General features: G+C 47.4%; 1 protein-coding gene across 1 annotated transcript; it reads left to right on the top strand.

The window, feature by feature from the left end:
• Positions 1-914: 914 nt before the first annotated feature.
• On the top strand, positions 915-6,702 carry LOC109772151 (ABC transporter C family member 3). Its single transcript, XM_020330841.4, has 10 exons — positions 915-3,310; positions 3,381-3,467; positions 3,552-4,181; positions 4,267-4,431; positions 4,518-4,812; positions 4,911-5,125; positions 5,337-5,642; positions 5,744-5,807; positions 5,980-6,219; positions 6,330-6,702. The coding sequence occupies exons 1-10, from the start codon at positions 962-964 to the stop codon at positions 6,431-6,433; spliced, it is 4,455 nt and encodes a 1,484-aa protein (XP_020186430.1). The 5' UTR covers positions 915-961; the 3' UTR covers positions 6,434-6,702.
• Positions 6,703-18,539: the final 11,837 nt, after the last annotated feature.

Here is an 18,539-nt window from a genome sequence, read left to right as displayed (position 1 = left end):
TCGGGCTGAAGATGAACAGTTACAAGGGGAAGAACAGCCTCCCGAGGTTGAGGTGTTCTTGTGCTCTGTGTGTGGGTGAGGATGATCTTAGCCAGTTGCCTGAGGCTCCGTCCCCTCCTACTGTGCTGGCTAGTCCTATTTATAGAGGCTCCGGTCCTCTCCCCAAATATTGAGCGGGAAGGGAGCCAACAACGGCCAATTTGAAAGGGGACAGTTAGTACAGTTTATCCTGACAAAAGTAGTCTTCGCCTGCCAAAGGCTCTGGTGGTGACGCCGCCTTGGGCTCCATGGTGACCTCCGTCTTGCCGTCCTGCTAGTCTTGGTCTCGTTGCACTGATATGGAAACCTTTGCTTGACGCCTCGGTACTCCGCGTCTGCGCTTGCTTCCTTAGCATCAAAGAGGAAATAAGGACACTGTGCGCGCTGGCGCCCGCCTGGCCTCGGTCGTCATGGCTCACGTCACGAGAACATCGCGAGGTTTGCCTTGCCTTGATCTCTCAGCCCCTCGCGAGCCAACCTGGTGAAGCGCCCCTGAGGAGGTCTTGTGTCGTCCGCCTCGCGAGGCTTGGCCCCTCACGAGGCTTCGCCCCTCACGAGGGTCTTGAATGCTTGTTGGTGAAGATGGCCGTACGGGCCCATCAGCAGAGCCACGCTATGGACCGTAGAGAGGCAAGTCTGAGGACCCCGTTTCCAAAACGCCGCCGACGAGGAGAGCCTGCTGTGGTGGTGGTGGCTCACCGCCTATATCCTCGCCAGGCCGTCACAGAGGAGCATTATTTCGTGGGTAGGCCCACGGCCCACGGGGGGTGGTGTCTGCAGCCGCCTCGTCGGCTCGTCGCCGTCACGACTCTTCCGCGCACCCGCCACGCACGTGCCGCCGGCCATCCTATATAACCCTCGTCGCCGTCACGACTCTTCCGCGCACCCGCCACTCACTCAGCCATCAGCCTGCACCCCATCCATGCCCACCGCGGCAGCGATGGCGGGCCAGAAGCAGCCCGCCCTCCCCTTGGTCCTGCGGCCGCTGCTCCTCCACGGCGTCGGCGCCGGGGCCCACCTCCTGCTCGCGCTCGCCGTCGCGGCCCGGCTTCTCTTCGCCTCCGGCCGCCGCGGCAAGGACACGGCCGCCCCGGCCCCGGGGAGAGGCAGTGGCATCCGGTTCCGGTGGGGCCAGGTCGCGGTGCGCGCCACGTGGGCGCTGGCGGCGTCCGAGCTCTTCCTCGCCGCCTACTCGCTCGTCTCGTGGTACCTCGACAACAGCGGCGGCGGCGGGGCCGAGGTCACGGACGCCGCGGCGCGCGCGGTGGCGTGGCTGCTGCTCCCGGCGTACCTGCAGCTCGAGTACCGCGGCCGCGGGGAGGACCGGTTCCCCGCGCCGCTCAGGCTCTGGTGGGCGCTCTTCCTTCTCCTCTCCCTCGTCGCCGTCGCCGTCCACGCCGCGACCAGCCTCTGCTACGGGCTTCCCGTGCCCGCGCTTCCGTGGGCGCGCGACGCCGTCGAGGTCATCGCGGCCGTGGCGCTACTCGTCGCCGGGTTCTCGGCCAAGAGGGCGGCGACGACGGGCGGCTCTGCTTCCGAGGAGCCTCTGCTCAACAGCGCGAGCGACGACACCGTCGATGCTTCCCTCTTCACGAGCGCCGGCTTCCTCAGCGTCCTCACCTTCTCCTGGATGGGCCCCCTGTTCGCCGTCGGCCACAGGAAGACCCTCGGCCTCGACGACGTCCCGGACCTCGATCACGGCGACAGCGTGGCCGGCCTGCTCCCCTCGTTCAAGACGAACCTGGAGGCGCTCGCCAGCTCTGGCTCTGGCCCGAAGTTCACCGCGTTCAAGCTCACCAGGGCCCTTGTGCGCACCGTGTGGTGGCACATCGCGGTGACCGCACTCTACGCGCTCATCTACAACTTGGCCACCTACGTTGGCCCATACCTCATAGACTCCCTGGTGCAGTACCTCAACGGCGACGAGAGGTACGCCGGCAAGGGGAAGCTCCTCGTTGTCACATTCATCGTAGCCAAGGTGTTTGAGTGTTTGTCACAACGGCACTGGTTCTTCCGGCTACAGCAAGCCGGGATACGTGCTCGGTCCGCGCTCGTCTCCGTCGTGTACCAGAAAGGGCTCTCTCTGTCCAGCAGCTCGCGACAGAGCTGCACGAGCGGGGAGATGATCAACATCATCAGCGTGGACGCCGACCGAGTCGGGATCTTCTCATGGTACATGCACGATCCCTGGCTGGTACCTCTCCAAGTAGGCCTGGCATTGTTCATCTTGTACTCCACCCTCGGGGTAGCCTCCCTTGCAGCGCTGGGTGCCACCATTGCGGTCATGCTTGCAAATGTGCCACCGATGAAAATGCAGGAAAAGTTCCAGCAGAAGCTGATGGACTGCAAGGATGTGAGGATGAAGGCGACGTCTGAGATCCTGCGCAACATGAGGATTCTCAAACTGCAGGGGTGGGAGATGAAGTTCTTGTCCAAGATCAATGACCTCAGGACCACAGAGACAAGCTGGCTCAAGAAGTACCTTTACACATGGACCGCGGCCACCTTCGTGTTCTGGGGTGCCCCGACCTTCGTCGCTGTGGCAACCTTTGGAGCTTGCATGCTCCTAGGGATACCATTGGACTCAGGGAAGGTGCTGTCTGCATTGGCCACATTCCGGGTGCTTCAAGAACCAATATACAATCTTCCTGACACAATCTCGATGATGATTCAGACCAAGGTGTCTCTTGACAGGATAGCATCTTTCCTATGCCTTGAGGAGTCGCCGATGGATGCTGTGGAGAGGCTGCCAAGTGGTAGCTCCAATGTTGCAATTGAGGTCAGCAATGGGTGCTTCTCCTGGGACGGCTCACCTGAGCTGCCAACGCTGAAGGACCTGAATTTTCAAGCTCGGCAAGGCATGCATGTTGCTGTCTGTGGGACGGTCGGCTCTGGAAAATCAAGCTTGCTCTCTTGCATTCTTGGTGAGGTGCCAAAGCTATCAGGAGAGGTCAAGACTTGTGGAACAATGGCGTATGTCAGCCAGACGGCATGGATACAGAGTGGCAAAATTCAGGACAACATACTGTTCGGCAAGGAGATGGACAGTGAGAAGTATGATAGGGTCCTTGAGTGGTGTTCGCTGAAGAAAGATTTGGAGATCTTGCCGTTCGGCGACAAGACAGTCATTGGAGAGCGAGGCATCAATCTTAGTGGCGGGCAGAAGCAAAGGATTCAGATAGCCCGAGCTTTGTATCAGGATTCCGACATCTATTTGTTCGATGATCCGTTCAGCGCAGTTGATGCTCATACAGGATCCCACCTTTTCAAGGTATAATACATTCTCTCTTTTTTCAATAGGAGTTTGAGAACACGTTGCTTAAGGTTCCTTCCATTTGTAGGAATGCTTGCTTGGGGCTTTGGCTTCAAAAACAGTGGTTTATGTCACTCACCAGATTGAGTTCCTGCCTGCAGCTGATCTTATTCTGGTGAGAATTTCATTGGCAAATGTTTCATGTAAATTTTATTGCCATAAATTGTTCGGCTCTCCTTATAAGGTAATTTTAATGTAGGTAATGAAAGGCGGGAGAATAGCACAAGCAGGCAAATACAACAATATACTTGGTTCAGGGGAAGAGCTAATGGAACTGGTTGGTGCTCACCAGGATGCTCTCACAGCATTGGATGTTATTGAAGTTGCTAATGGAGGCAGTGAGAAATTATCTTCAAGCCTATCCAGATCACTGTCGTCAGCTGAAGAGAAAGACAAACAAAATGGCAAAGAAGAAGGTGACAAGGTTCAAAGTGGGCAGCTGGTGCAGGAAGAAGAAAGGGAAAAAGGCAGGGTGGGGTTCTGGGTATACTGGAAGTACCTCACATTGGCTTACGGCGGAGCTCTCGTACCATTCGTGTTGATAGCACAGCTACTTTTCCAAGTACTTCAGATTGCTAGCAATTACTGGATGGCGTGGGCTTCCCCTGTATCAGAAGACGCTGAGCCTCCAGTGAGCATGTCGACACTGATCTACGTCTTTGTGGCATTGGCTGTTGCAAGTTCCCTGTGCATCCTCGTAAGGGCATTGTTTGTTGTCACAGCTGCATACAAAACAGCAACTCTGTTGTTCAACAAGATGCATATGGCCATATTCAGAGCTCCTATGTCTTTCTTCGATTCCACTCCAAGTGGGCGCATCTTGAATAGAGTAAGTCATTTGCATCTCCTCAAATTTCCTGGGAAGTTTGATTTGCGTACTTTGAATATTGCTCACTCAAGATTGAACTGCTTAGGCTTCAACTGATCAAAGCGAAGTGGATACATATATCGCTAACCAGATGGGTTATGTTGCGTTTTCCATCATACAACTAGTTGGAATTATTGTGGTGATGTCTCAGGTAGCATGGCAGGTGTTCGTTGTTTTCATTCCTGTAATCATTATCTTCTTGTGCTACCAGGTAATTTAATCTATTTAATATTTATTCTTCATGTTGTTTTAACTGCAAGATCAGCACCTTATTTATACATATATAAAATTTTGCAGCGCTATTACATTGAGACGGCCAGAGAGCTGCAAAGGCTGGTAGGGGTTTGCAAAGCTCCTATCATACAACATTTTGCAGAATCAATTAGTGGATCAACAACCATCAGAAGTTTTGGCAAAGAAGATCAGTTTGTATTAACTAATAGTCATCTAATAGATGCCGACTCTCGACCGAAATTCTACAATGCTGCAGCAATGGAGTGGCTTTGTTTCCGCTTGGATACGCTGTCGTCCTTTACATTTGCATTCGCTTTGATATTTCTGATCAGTCTACCAACTGGTATCATTGATCCAGGTTAGGATGTTACTAGTTTGGAAAAATATTCGAGTGATGGTAGCAGATTAGATGTGACTTGATATGGGATTGCAACTAAATCTACGTCCTGCTTTCAGGCATTGCTGGTCTCGCAGTCACATATGGGCTTAACTTGAACATGTTGCAAGCATGGGTTGTCCGGAGCATGTGCAATTTGGAGAACAAGATCGTATCAGTAGAAAGAATTCTGCAATACATAAGCATTCCTGAAGAGCCTCCACTTTCAACGTCAGGAGATAAGTTGCCCCATAACTGGCCGTCAGAGGGAGAAATTCAGCTTCGTAATCTCCATGTAAACACCCTTTTCTTTTTCCTCTTGTTTAATTACGTTCTCCTTTTCTTTTACCGTGTTGTTGCACAGAAATTTGATATTTTTGCCATTGTGAGTGAACTATTAGAAATCCAGTCTGATGGGAAACGAATTGCAGATTCAGTGTTTTGTCAAATGAGAAATGAACAATTTATGCTAGATACAGATCCTTTAACTTCTCAACTTTCTGCAGGTGAGGTATGCTCCACAACTACCGTTTGTTCTGAAGGGCCTTTCAGTCACCTTTCCTGGAGGCATGAAGACCGGTATTGTTGGAAGAACGGGCAGTGGTAAATCAACACTCATACAGGCCCTGTTCCGTATTGTCGAGCCTACCGTGGGTCAGATACTGGTAGATGGTGTTGACATCTGCACCATCGGGCTGCATGACCTGAGATCTAGACTTAGCATCATTCCGCAAGATCCGACGATGTTTGAGGGAACTGTGAGGAGCAACCTTGACCCTCTTAACGAATACAACGACGATCAGATCTGGGAGGTAGTTTCGCTTTCACATGCTTCATTTCTTGCCGGTCGTCAAATACTTCCACAGTAGTCAAGAACATGTTGTGGTAGTCTGAATCTTTTGCTCCATTTCAGTCCTTGGATAACTGTCAGCTGGGAGATGAGGTCAGGAAGAAGGAGCTGAAACTCGACTCACCAGGTCTGATGTGTGATATGTTTATTTTCAGTCATGCAGTTGAAAGTCTGAAACTTAATTTGCTCATCTTGTACACATTTCCCAGCATCAGCTTTTTTCTTCCAAGATTCCAAAACTATAACACGTGCTACTGCTTCTGTAATAAACTGAAAAATCATGCTATATTGCCTTGCAGTGATAGAGAATGGAGAGAACTGGAGTGTGGGCCAGCGCCAGCTTGTCTGTCTTGGTAGGGTGATTCTGAAACAAACCAAGATACTGGTTCTGGACGAAGCCACTGCTTCAGTGGATACCGCGACAGACAACATGATTCAGAGAACACTACGTGAGAATTTCTCGGAGGCGACGGTCATCACGATTGCGCATCGGATCACCTCGGTCCTTGACAGCGACATGGTCTTGCTCCTGGACGACGGTCAGCCATCATCCCTCTGAAACAAATCGCGATCGCGCCTTGTTAATTCTTCTAATCCCATGCGTTTGGCATATCTGTTGGTCTGACAAAAACCCTGCTAATCTTTGCAGGTGTGGCCGTGGAGCGTGACTCGCCGGCCAAGCTGCTGGAGCACAAGTCGTCTCTGTTCTCAAAGCTTGTGGCAGAGTACACGATGAGAGCGACGCACACGTAGCGAACGAGTGGATCCGCCAGCTGTTCTTCCACGCCACTGAGGCTTCTGGAGTAGAATCTGGCTGTCGATGATGTTAAACATTGTATATGTGTAGGGATTGTGTGCGTGTAGTGTTTGGTTGTTGTAAATACTGTTAGGCCGAAGAGATGTGATCCAGGTTGTTAGCTAACTTGCGGATCAATCCTTGGCCTAACTCCCGTGTAAATCCTATCGGCCTTGGAGCCGTATATCAACGCACATGCGTCCCTGCTGACGCATACGCTTAAGCCTGGCCTTTTTTCACATGGTTTATACAAAGCTAGCCTCTTCCATCGCATCTAGGTCATGTCGTCTTCAACTTCCATCACCATGGCCGAGCATTCTTTTTGTGGGATTAGAGAGAGGAAAAAGGAATTCATACTTTGAAGATTAACTCTTCCATGATAGAAACCTTGAATGAGCTTGTAAAAATATTGAGCAATTATATCCCAACAAGCTTTAATAAATGTGGCATTAAATTAATTAGGTCCAGAAGCTTTATCAATAGGTACAACTTCATTGAAGAGAAGTTCTTCCAAGCATTGCAACTCACTAGTCTATGATGGCGCGCGTTGCTGCGCTCGTCTATTTGGAATGTTGTGCTCCCTCCGTTCCTAAATATAAGTCTTTGTAGAGATTCCACTATGAACCACATACGGATGTATATAGATGCGTTTTAAGTGTAGATTCATCCATTTTGCTCCGTATGTAGTCCACCTAGTAGAATCTCTACGAAGACTTATATTTAGGAACGGAGGGAGTATGATAAAGCTTTACAAATTTTTGTACAACTGAAAGAAGTTGGTCTGTGTGTCCGAGAGAGCGCGCATATCTAGGAGAGTGAAAGTGTTAAAAGTCGGCCGCATAGTGAATTGCATTTCATCATCTTCGTGGAAGAAAAGAAACTTACTATGTATCAAGCACCATGTGAGCTTCATAACCGTCATTTGTTAAATCAAAGTCACTTCAACATGGTGTTCTTTATGAAACAAAATGAGCCTGAACAGGAAATAATCAACTTTAATGGGACAATATATGTACAATACACACCTATAGAACTATCCACATGACCTTGTGACAAATTCAAGAAAGCATTCCCATTAATACTATTGGTGGTATATTTTTGTAGCAAGTCAAACAAGAAAATGGAGAAAGGAAAAATGTAGGATGCGCAAAGTGAAAGTATAATACAAGAGACCTTCATGATAAAGAGGTAGCAGCTACCCATCCGTACAACGAAGAAAAAGGGCTGATAATAGGACAATTGTCTGTACATCTACAGGCCAATAAATTAAAATAGACACATGTATAAACGTGGATAAGAAAGCGGTAGAATAATTGGATATTTCTAGAAATAGGATCAAGATTTACAACAGTAATAATGGAAATGGAGATGCACGATCATAATGTCAAAGTCTGGTACAACCAACCAGGGATGTAAATGGCAAATAAGCGGATGCAAGTCATGTTTAGTTAGCTTTATCTAGCTTCATAGTTCATTTTCCTAAAAAAAAAATATTTTTTTGAACTGCTAGATTATTAGCGGGTTAAAACGGGATTAAATGAGACCCGGTTGACATCCCTACAACCAACCGGTATGGGAGATAGAAGAACAGGTCCACTGTTCGGCTGCCTGCACGATGCTGGGAGGCTCCGTGCCACATCACGCGTGAGTATCGGGCACCCCGCTGGATTCCTCGCGTTGGATCCCCCGCAGAAGACGGGAAAGAGTAGGCATCACCGGAGTAGAAGGGTCGATCCTAGGCTCCTAGCTCACACATCGACCTGACTCGATCCTGCACCTCTAGTGGATCCAATCGAGAGACCGCTCCTCTCTGCTCCTTGCATCGGGATTGGATGGAATGGACGTGGTCGCTCCTCTAGGTCCCTTTAGCGAAGCCTAGCAGTGGACCTCCTTCGGTGAAGCGGTGTAATGGGTTGGCCGACCGCCCAGTGAACCAGAGGCCTTCGTTTTGGCCTCCAGAGCAGCAGCCCATAGGACAAACGGGCCAGTACTGATACATGCGGGGCATATGGCTAGATCTGATGGCCAGAAGCACCCAATCATGAAAATAAACGGTAAAAAATGCAAATCGCTGAGAGGGCTCACTTTAGGCTCAGCTTTACTATCCTAGATGGGCTCTCAGAATCAAATTGTGGAGATGAAGAAGGTCTTAGTTCGAACAATAGTGCCTAATCTCTTCAAAAAATGGCAACCTTTTGTTGATGCTCCGAGTGCTCTGGGCCATGCTCATCATGCAGAACAACAACTATGGTTATTTTTTGTACTTAGTAGTAGCTTTCGCATGGAAGAACTTTGTGCTTTCATCTCCCTTGTTGGCCCATTTGACAGTGGCTCTCAGCTTCCATTATATCTTCTCAAGGTTGACAAGTTTGATTAAGCGCTCTTTCAAAATAATCCTCCAGTTCCATTCTTCAGTTGATAAATGTATATGTTCATTTGGAGTATCATAGAAAAGGATGACCAAACTAGATGCCTCAGTAGTTCGGATTGGATCGATACATTGCCATAGTTGAAGTCATTTCCTTAGTATCTTGAATTTAGCAGTTAGCTGGTGCTTCCATGATTTTTCCAAAGTGGATAATAGAACATTTGTGCTTCTACTTTTACATGGAAAAGTGTATTTTTGCACCAACGAATCATCAACTTTATAAAGTTGATAATTTTGATCTCACCCCCGACTCAAAGTGATTTCCTGTATAATGTGTCAGTGGTTTTGCACATGTGGCAGCACATGCTTTTTCAGCAATAAATGCAGGGGAAAAATAAAACAATCAAGATGAATGAGAAGGAAAAAAAACACACATAAAAGTAAAAAAATGCAAATGCATACTATTAAAAAAATTAGTAAAAAATAGGGGAAAGGAAGTTTAGGAACATTTATGAAAAGCATGAATTATTCATGATAATTCCCTAGATTTATTGTTTTTTATAATACTTTTTGACAGTGTCCTGGACTAGGGGTACTAGCCTAGTCGGCCCGTGGTCCTCAAGCAAGGCCGGTGGGCCGTTATTCCTATTAAGGTGGACTCGGGAAGTTGCATGCCGAGAACGTGATCAAGACTGCATCTGCCGAGGACTTGACATGTACTCCAAGACTTCTCCTACCGCCTCCGTGTGATCCCCCTGGATACCGACCATGTAAACCCTAGATGCCCTACATGGCGTGTATATAAGCCAAGGGATTTAGCCCGTAGAGGGGACGTCAACACAATTACATTCACCTAGCCCTAGGGTTAGAACACAACTTACGATCTCGAGGTAGATCAAGCTTGTACTCGATACATCTCCATCAATATAAACAAGAGTAGGACATAGGGTTTTAGCTTCATCAAGAGGGTCCGAACCTGGGTAAATACTGTCTCCCTTGTTCCTGTTACCATCTATCCGAGATCCACAGCTCGGGACCCCTTACCCCGAGGTCTGCCGGTTATGACACCGACACTGTTGCTTTCATTGAAAGTTCCGCTGTGAGATCAACTGAGGATCGATGTGATCGTCGATCTACGACTCAAATTTCATGGGCACGGTTCCCGTGCTCGAAACTTCCATCACGGAAACATACTTCCTCCCTCACGAGCCAGAAGCGATCAGTGATCTCTCTTCATCCCCGGCCGAACTCCCCTTGGAGGGCGAAGGGCCTAGGTACTTTCTGGAGAGCGATTTAGTCAGCGGCCAGCCGGACACAGTCGGCAAATCTAATCTTCAAATCAGTTCGGCTGATCCGGCGGTCGCGCGACCTTCGCACGATAAGAATGTCAGGGCTTCGAGCCCGCGATTCACAGAGATCGAAACTTCTTTCCCACCCACCTCCCACATCAAGTATCACCCCAATAATTCGGGCCTTACCGATGTCTGGGATCTAGCCTACGTGCAACAACTCCCTGACGAATCGATTAGGCAGTTTTGGGCCAGGTTCTTGTATATCAAAAACGATATACCAGATTACCAGGACTCAGATATAATAACAGCCTTCCAGCGTGGATGCAAAGATAATGGGGTCTCGAACGCCTTCACCTGGCGTTGTGTGCAGACCTTCCCGGAGTTATCCGATCTAGTGTCTAAGTTTTGTCACATTGAAGATGCTTGGCTGGCAAGGAAAAAGAGAGATTTGATCTGTGATAACAAATTAAAATGTGATAGACTCACACCTCGGCACGAGTCCCACATGCAGAACATATTAGCTGAGCAACCCCGGAAAAAGAAAAGAATCGCCGGTCACTCCGGGACCTCCCTTAATGGCCTCCTAGACAAGCCATGCCCGATACACTCTATTTTGCTAAATTCCTGTCCCACTCACAGACTTCGCGACTGCTGGGTGGTGAGGCAAGTGGCTAAAGGTGGCCCAGCCTTCCTCACGGGCACATCTAGACATGCAGAAGGGTCCTCGGGCGAGGACGAAGTCATGATGATTTATGAAACTTTTACGTCCAACAACCAGCACAAGCGAGCTCTCCGGGAAATCAATTCTATCCAGCAAGTGCCAGCTCAGGGCACGTGGATAGACACGCCGATCATATTTGATCATAAAGATCAGCCGAGGTCGACCCCGAACAGGTGCCCCGCTGCGCTGGTCCTCGACCCAATTGTGGGCAGCTATCGTCTCCGAAAGTACTTATGGACGGAGGCAGCAGCTTAAACCTAATTTATGCAGACGCTCTGGATAGGATGCAAATCAATAAATCACGCATCGAACAGAGTTGTACTACCTTTAAAGGTATAATACCTGGACGAGAAGAACACTGCAGCGGAAAAATCACCTTGGATGTGGTCTTCGAAACACCAGATAATTATTGATTTGAAGAAATAATGTTCCACATCACCCCTTTTAAGAGTGGATATCGCGCCCTCCTGGGGCAGGACGGCTTTCCAAATTCCAAGCAGTGCCACATTACGGCTACATGGAACTCAAAATGCCGGGCCCTAACGGGATCATTACCATCTCAAGTGACCCCAAATAGAGCGCTCAAAGCCAAAAACAAAACGACGTCACTCGCCCTCAAATCCTTATCTGAAGCCCTTGCGGCCGGGGAACTAACGACATTATGAGCCGTAGTCGATCGGGATGACGTCATCCTTGAGAAATGACTGAAGTCGACCTCATTTAAACCGGCTGATGACATAGTCAAGTTTCAAGTACACCCACAGACCCAGCCAAAATGACGTCCATCGGGGCAAACCTCGAACCAGAGATTGATGAGGCCCTCCGCAATTTCCTGAGAGAAATCGGGACATATTTGCTTGGGATTCTTCAGATATGCCAGGAATACCGCGCAGGCTCGCGGAACACAGCTTGAATACCGCGCAACCTTAAGCCCGTCAAACAAGCACTTCGGCCATTTTCCGAACCCAAGCGTCAAGCAATGGGGGAGGAACTGGCCAAACCACTTGAGGCCGGATTCATCTGAGACATTAAACACCCCGACCGGCTTGCCAGTCTGGTCATGGTACCGAAGAAGGATAGGTCCTGGCGCCCGTGTGTCGATTTCAAATACCTCAATAAGGCTTGCCCTAAGGACCCCTTCCCATTGCCATGCATCGACCAGGTCGTGGACGCCACAGCCGGACACAATTCGATGTGCTTTCTAGATGCCTATTCAGGATATCATCAAATAAAGATGGAGGATTTCGACCAGGCTGCAACAACATTTATCACGCCTTACGGGTCATTCTGTTTCAACACGATGCCCTTTGGGCTGAAGAACACATGCGCTACATATACCAACACATGATTCAGACATGCTTGGAAAAACACATCGGAAAAACCGTCAAAGTCTACTTTGAAGATGTGGTTGTCAAAACCAAACACGTCAGACAATTGGTTGATAACCTCCGCGATACATTTGCGAGCCTGTGGGAGTAGCAAATGAAACTCAACCCGGAGAAATGCGTCTTTGGAGTACCAGCCGACAAGCTCCTTGGGTTCATTGTATCTAGCTGAGGAATTGAAGCCAACCCAGCAAAAATACGAGCCTTGGGACGATTAGAGGTGCCAACCGAGCTCAAGTATGTACAAAAACTGGCGGGGTGTATGGCGTCACTAAGTCGCTTCATCTCAAGACTCGGGGAAAAAGCCTTACCTTTCTACAGGCTGTTGAAACAAACAAAGACTTTCAAATGGACCGAGGAGGCCGCGGCAGCCCTAGAAGACATCAAAGCCCTCCTCGCTACAAACCCCATCTTAGCAACACCAGGTATATGTGAGCCAATGATATTGTACATCTCGGCCACAAACCAGGTGGTTAGTGCAGTACTCGTGGTCGAACGAGAAATGGAGGGTCACAAGTTCCAGGTTTAAAAGCTCGTATACTACGTCGTCAAGGTCTTAACCCTGTGCAAGACACGGTACCCTCATTATCAAAAGGTAGCTTACGCCATCTTCATGGCATCTCAAAAACTTTGACACTACTTCCAAGAGTGCTTGGTAACTGTGGCATCTGACGTCCCCCTAAGCGATATAATAAACAACTGGGATGCGACGGGGCGTTTAGCCAAATAGGCCATAGAGCTCCTACCCTTTGAAATAAAATACCGGCCATGCCGAGCTATTAAGTCTTAGGTACTGGCCGACTTCATAGCTAAGTGGACAGAGACCGAGCTCCATAGGGAATACAACACATACTCACACTGGACCATGTATTTTGATGGTTCAAAATGCTTGCTGGGCTAGGGGCTGGAGTAGTGCTTATATCACCAACTGGTGATAGCATTCGGTACGTGTTACAAATTATGTACACCGACTCCAACAATGCGGCCGAATATGAAGCCCTCTTACACGGACTCCGGATAGCGGTCTCAATGGGCGTTAAATGCCTCGAGGTCTGACGAGACCCCAACCTCGCCATCTCATAAGTAAATGGCGAATTCGACGCAAAGGACCCAAGGATGACAACTTATAGGAATGCCGCCTTAAAAACCTCGGCCAGGTTCGAAGGGCTTGAATTCCATCATATACCCCGAGACTGTAACTAGGTCGCAGATATCCTCACCCGAATGGGCGCCAAGCGGGATAAGGTCCCCGACGACACCTTCCTCGAATGGCTTTTTAAGCCATCCATAGTCTGGCAGGACGACAAAGGAACGTAGGAGTCAAATGACGTAGGGCAATTTGCCCCGCGCGAAGACGACGCGAAACAAGACATAATGGGCGGCTCGTCCATTCAGGAAACGACTTCGGCACACGAAGTCATGGCAGTCATTGCACCCTGGAAGGAGCCACTCCTCCCATACCTACTCCATAAAGAGCTCCCCGAGGACCAGACTGACACACGCTGGATTGTAAGGCAATCTAAAGCATATAAGGTTCATGAGGGCGAGCTTTATAAGTTAAGCACCACGGGCATCCTCCAGTGATGTATATCCGAAGAGGAAGGAAGACTGCTACTTCAGGAAAAACACTCCGGCATGGGCGGACATCACACCGCTACTCGGACCTTGGTCAACAAGGCTTTCCGAGCTGGTTTCTATTGGCTGACGGCGGGGGCCGACGCATCAGCGTTGGTACAATGTTGCCCGGGCTGTCAGGTGTTTGCCAAACAAAGCCACATGCCCCCCACAGCCCTTCGTACTATCCCAATCACTTGGCCTTCCACAGTCTTGGGGGCTAGATATGGTTGGCCCACTTAAGGGCAGATCACAAAAAATATCTACGTGTCATGGTCGACAAGTTCACCAAGTGGATTGAAGCAAAACCAGTTACCTCGGCATGAGCAGTCCCAGTAATTGACTTCATCTCAGGAGTAGTACACCATTACGGTATCCCACACAGTCTAATAACAGACAATGGGACAATCTTCACAGCTAAAGAGGTCAAAGCATGGTGCGCAAAGGTGGGCATCAAGCTCGACTATGCGTGTGTAAATCACCCACAGTCAAACGGGCAGGTGGAACACGCCAATGGACTAATCCTCAACGGCATTAAGCCAAGGGTAGTACACTCCCTTAAAGAAGTAGACTACAAATGGGTAGAGGAACTCGATTCCATCCTATGGGGTTGCGCACCATGCCGAACAGATCCACTTGGTATACCCCATTCTTTATGGTGTATGGCACCGAGGCAGCACTCCCTTGCGACAACATCCATGATGCACCTTGGGTACGCACGTACAAGGAGCGGGAGGCCGAGCTAGATCGGCAGGACACCTTGGACGCCCTTGAAGAGGAACACAATGTCGCTCGGGCGCGCTCGGCTATCTATCAGCAACAAGCATGACGCTACCATAGCAGGGAGGTCCGCGCAAAGGACTTCAACGTAGGAGACCTGGTCATGAGGCTTCACCCAGAGAAGTAGAAGCACAAGCTCTCCCTTAAATGGGACGGACCATTCATCATTGATCAGGTCCTCATTGGAGGCACCTATCGAATTCGAGATCCGACGGACGGGCGTCTAGAGCCCAACCCCTAGAACGCAGCACTACACTAGCGCTTTTACGGTTGAAATCCCAAACACCATTTTCTTATGTACATGCCTCATTTCCCTTTTCTTCCAGGTTTACTTTGTATTTTTAGATACCTCAGGAGCATCTCTTGTATGTCCTCGGGAGATAAAATAAAAATATAGCATGTTCTTTTCGAAATATGCGTCAATTCCACCTCTTACGCCCTATTGTCCTTCAAGCCAAAATATGCATCGATTTGACTTAAGATTTGGCCAAGCTGGGTTGCGTGCTCCTGTGCTTGCTGATGTCTACTACGCAACTTTATTCTTGTAGACACGTGTTGGGCCTCCAAGCGCAGAGTTTTATAGGACAGTAGCAATTTTCCCTCAAGTGGATGACCTAAGGTTTATCAATCTGTGGAGGCGTAGGATGAAGATGGTCTCTCTCAGACAACCCTGCAACCAAATAATAAAAAGTCTCTTGTGTCCCCAACACACCAAATACAATGGGAATTTGTATAGGTGCACTAGTTCGGCGAAGAGATGGTAATAAAACCGTAGTAATGATAGTGGATATTGATTTTTGTGATAGGAACAATAAAAACCAGCAAGGTAACAAGTAACAAAAGTGAGCACAAACGGTATTGCAATGCTTGAAAATGAGGCCTAGGGTCCGTACTTTCGCTAGTGCAATCTCTCAACAATGCTAATATAATCGGATCACATAACCATCCCTACACGTGCAACGAAGAGTCACTCCAAAGTTCTTATCTAGCGGAGAACATAAGAAGAAATTGTTTGTAGGGTACGAAACCACCTCGAAGCTATTCTTTCCGATCGATCTATCCAAGAGTTCGTACTAAGATAACACCAAATAATTTCAGATTCATAATACTCAATCCAACACAAAGAACCTCAAAGAGTGCCCCAAGATTTCTACCGGAGAAACAAAGAAAAGAACATGCATCAACCCCTATGCATAGATTACACAATTTTCACCTCGGGAATCCGCGAGTTGAGTGCCAAAACATATATCAAGTACGATACCCCATTGTCACCATGGGTATTCATAGCAAGACATACATCAAGTGTTCTCAAATCCATAAAAGTAATCAATCTGATAAAAAGAAATCTCAAAGGGAAAACTCTATTCACAACAAGATAGAGAGGGGAAAACACCATATGATTTGACTATATTAACAAAGCCCGCGATACATCAAGATCGTGACATCTCAAGAACACGAGAGAGAGAGAAAGAGAGAGAGATTAAACACATAGCTACTGGTACAAACCCTCAGCCCCGAGGGTGGACTACTCCCTCCTTAACATGGTGGCTGCCGGGATGATGAAGATGGCCACCGGTGATGATTTCCCCTCTGGTGGAGTGCCGAAACGGGGTCTAGATTGGTTTTTCATGGCTACAGAGGCTTGCGGTGGCGGAACTTCTGATCTAGGGTTACCCCGAGGGTTTTTGGAATATTTGGCGATTTATCGAACGAAGAGGGGGTGCAGGAGGCCACCAAGGTGGGCACAACCCACCGGGGCGCGCATGGGGGCCCAGGCGCGCCCTGATGGGTTGTGCCCCCTCGGGGCACCCCCCAGGTGCTGCTCTGGCCCATTGGATGTCTTCTAGTCCATAAAAAATCCACAAAAAGTTTCGCGGTGTTTGGACTCCGTTTGATATTGATTTTCTGCGATGTAAAAAAACAAGTAGAAAACAACAACTGGCACTTGGCACTATGTCGATAGGTTAGTCCCAAAAAATGATAATAAAATGATTGTAAAATGCTTGTAAAACATCCAAGAATGATAATATAACAACATGGAACAAGCAAAAATTATAGATACGTTGGAGACATATCAACATCCCCAAGCTTAATTCCTACTCGTCCTCGAGTAGGTAAATGATAAAAACAAATTTTTTGATGTGGAATGCTGCCTAACATGTTCATCACATATTCTTTCTTTTATAACATGGACATATGGACTTTTATATGGTTCAAAGCAATAGTCTAGTTTTGACATGAAGATTTCAATACTCAAGCATATTAACAAGCAACCATGTCTTTCAAAATATCAACACTAAAGCAAGTTATCCCTAGCCCATCATGCTCAATCATTGATCCATTCATGAAACACACTCGCATATTAGCTACATCCAATGCACAAGTACGATCATAGTGCCCCTTAGTTGGTGCTTATAAGAGAAGATGGAGACTCAAATAAAAATAAAAATTGCATAATGTAAATAGAAAGGCCCTTCGCAGAGGGAAGTAGGGATTTGTAGAGGTGCGAGAGCTCAAAGCTTAAATTGAGAGATAAAAACATTTTGAGAGGCATACTTTTCCCGACAACAAAAATGACCGAGTAATTCCCAACACTTTCCATGCTAGATATATCATAGGCGGTTCCCAAACAGAAAATAAAGTTTATTCCTTTTTCCACCATTTCTTTCACTTTCCATGGCTAGCCGTATCCACAGGTGCCCTCCATACCAACACTTTCCAAGGAATTTATTATTTGACAACATAAAGTAAATTTCTTTTTTCATTTCGGGACTGGGCATCCCTAATACCTTTGCCGTACTCTCGTGCAATGACAAATGAATAAACACTCATCTTGATAATAACACATCTAGCATGGAAAATATTGGTCACCCCGTGCCGCTTCATGAGCGGTACGAGCACACAAAAAGGAAATTATTTTGAAAATTAGAGATGGCACATACAAATTTGCTTAGAACGGCACGGGAATACCCCATATAGGTAGGTATGGTGGACTCATGTGGCAAAACTGGGTTTAAGGATTTTGGATGCACAAGTAGTATTTCTACTTAGTACAAGTGAAGGCTAGCAAAAGATTGAGAAGCATCCAACCAAGAAACAAAAAAATCACATAAGCGAGCATTAAGCATAACTAACACCGAATAATGCACCACAAGTAGGATGTAATTTCATTGCATAACTATTGAGTTTCATGCTTGCGTAGGGAATCACAAACCTTAACATCAATATTCTTACTAAAGCATAATTACCCATTAACATGACTCACATATCACTATCATCGTATCGCAAAACTATTACAAAGAATCAAGTTTATTTTGTCCAATGATCTTCATGAATTTTTTATTATATCCCTCTTGAATATCTATCACTTTGGGACTAATTTCATATGTTGCAATTGCTTTTTGACAAGCTCAAACAAATTTAAGTGAAGAACATGAGCATAAAAATTTTCATCTCTCAAAATAATATAAGTGAAGCATGAGAGAATTGACAAACTACTCCAAAAAGATATAAGTGAAGATCAAATGAGTAGTTAAGTAAATGGGTAGCTATTTGGGGACTCACTCTTATTTAAAAATTTCAGATCTAAGTATTTTATTAAAACAGCAAGAAAAACAAAATAAAATGACATTCCAAGGATAGCACACATCATGTGAAGAAGCAAAAACTTAGGCTCAACTGATACTAACCGATAATTGTTGAAGAAGAAAGGTGTGATGCCTACCGGGGCATCCCCAAGCTTAGATGCTTGAGACTTCTTGGAACATTAACTTGGGATGCCTTGGGCAGTCCCAAGCTTGAGCTTTTGTGTCTCCTTAATTCCTCTCATATCACGGTTTCCCTAAATCTCAAAAACTTCATCCACACAAAACTCAACAAGAACTCGTGAGATAAGTTAGTATA

The sequence above is a fragment of the Aegilops tauschii genome, chromosome 4, assembly GCF_002575655.3.
Source record: "Aegilops tauschii subsp. strangulata cultivar AL8/78 chromosome 4, Aet v6.0, whole genome shotgun sequence".
Classification (NCBI taxonomy): Eukaryota; Viridiplantae; Streptophyta; class Magnoliopsida; order Poales; family Poaceae; genus Aegilops; species Aegilops tauschii.
The sequence above is the reverse complement of the archived record's forward strand: the minus strand, read 5'-3'. Positions and strand labels throughout refer to the sequence as shown.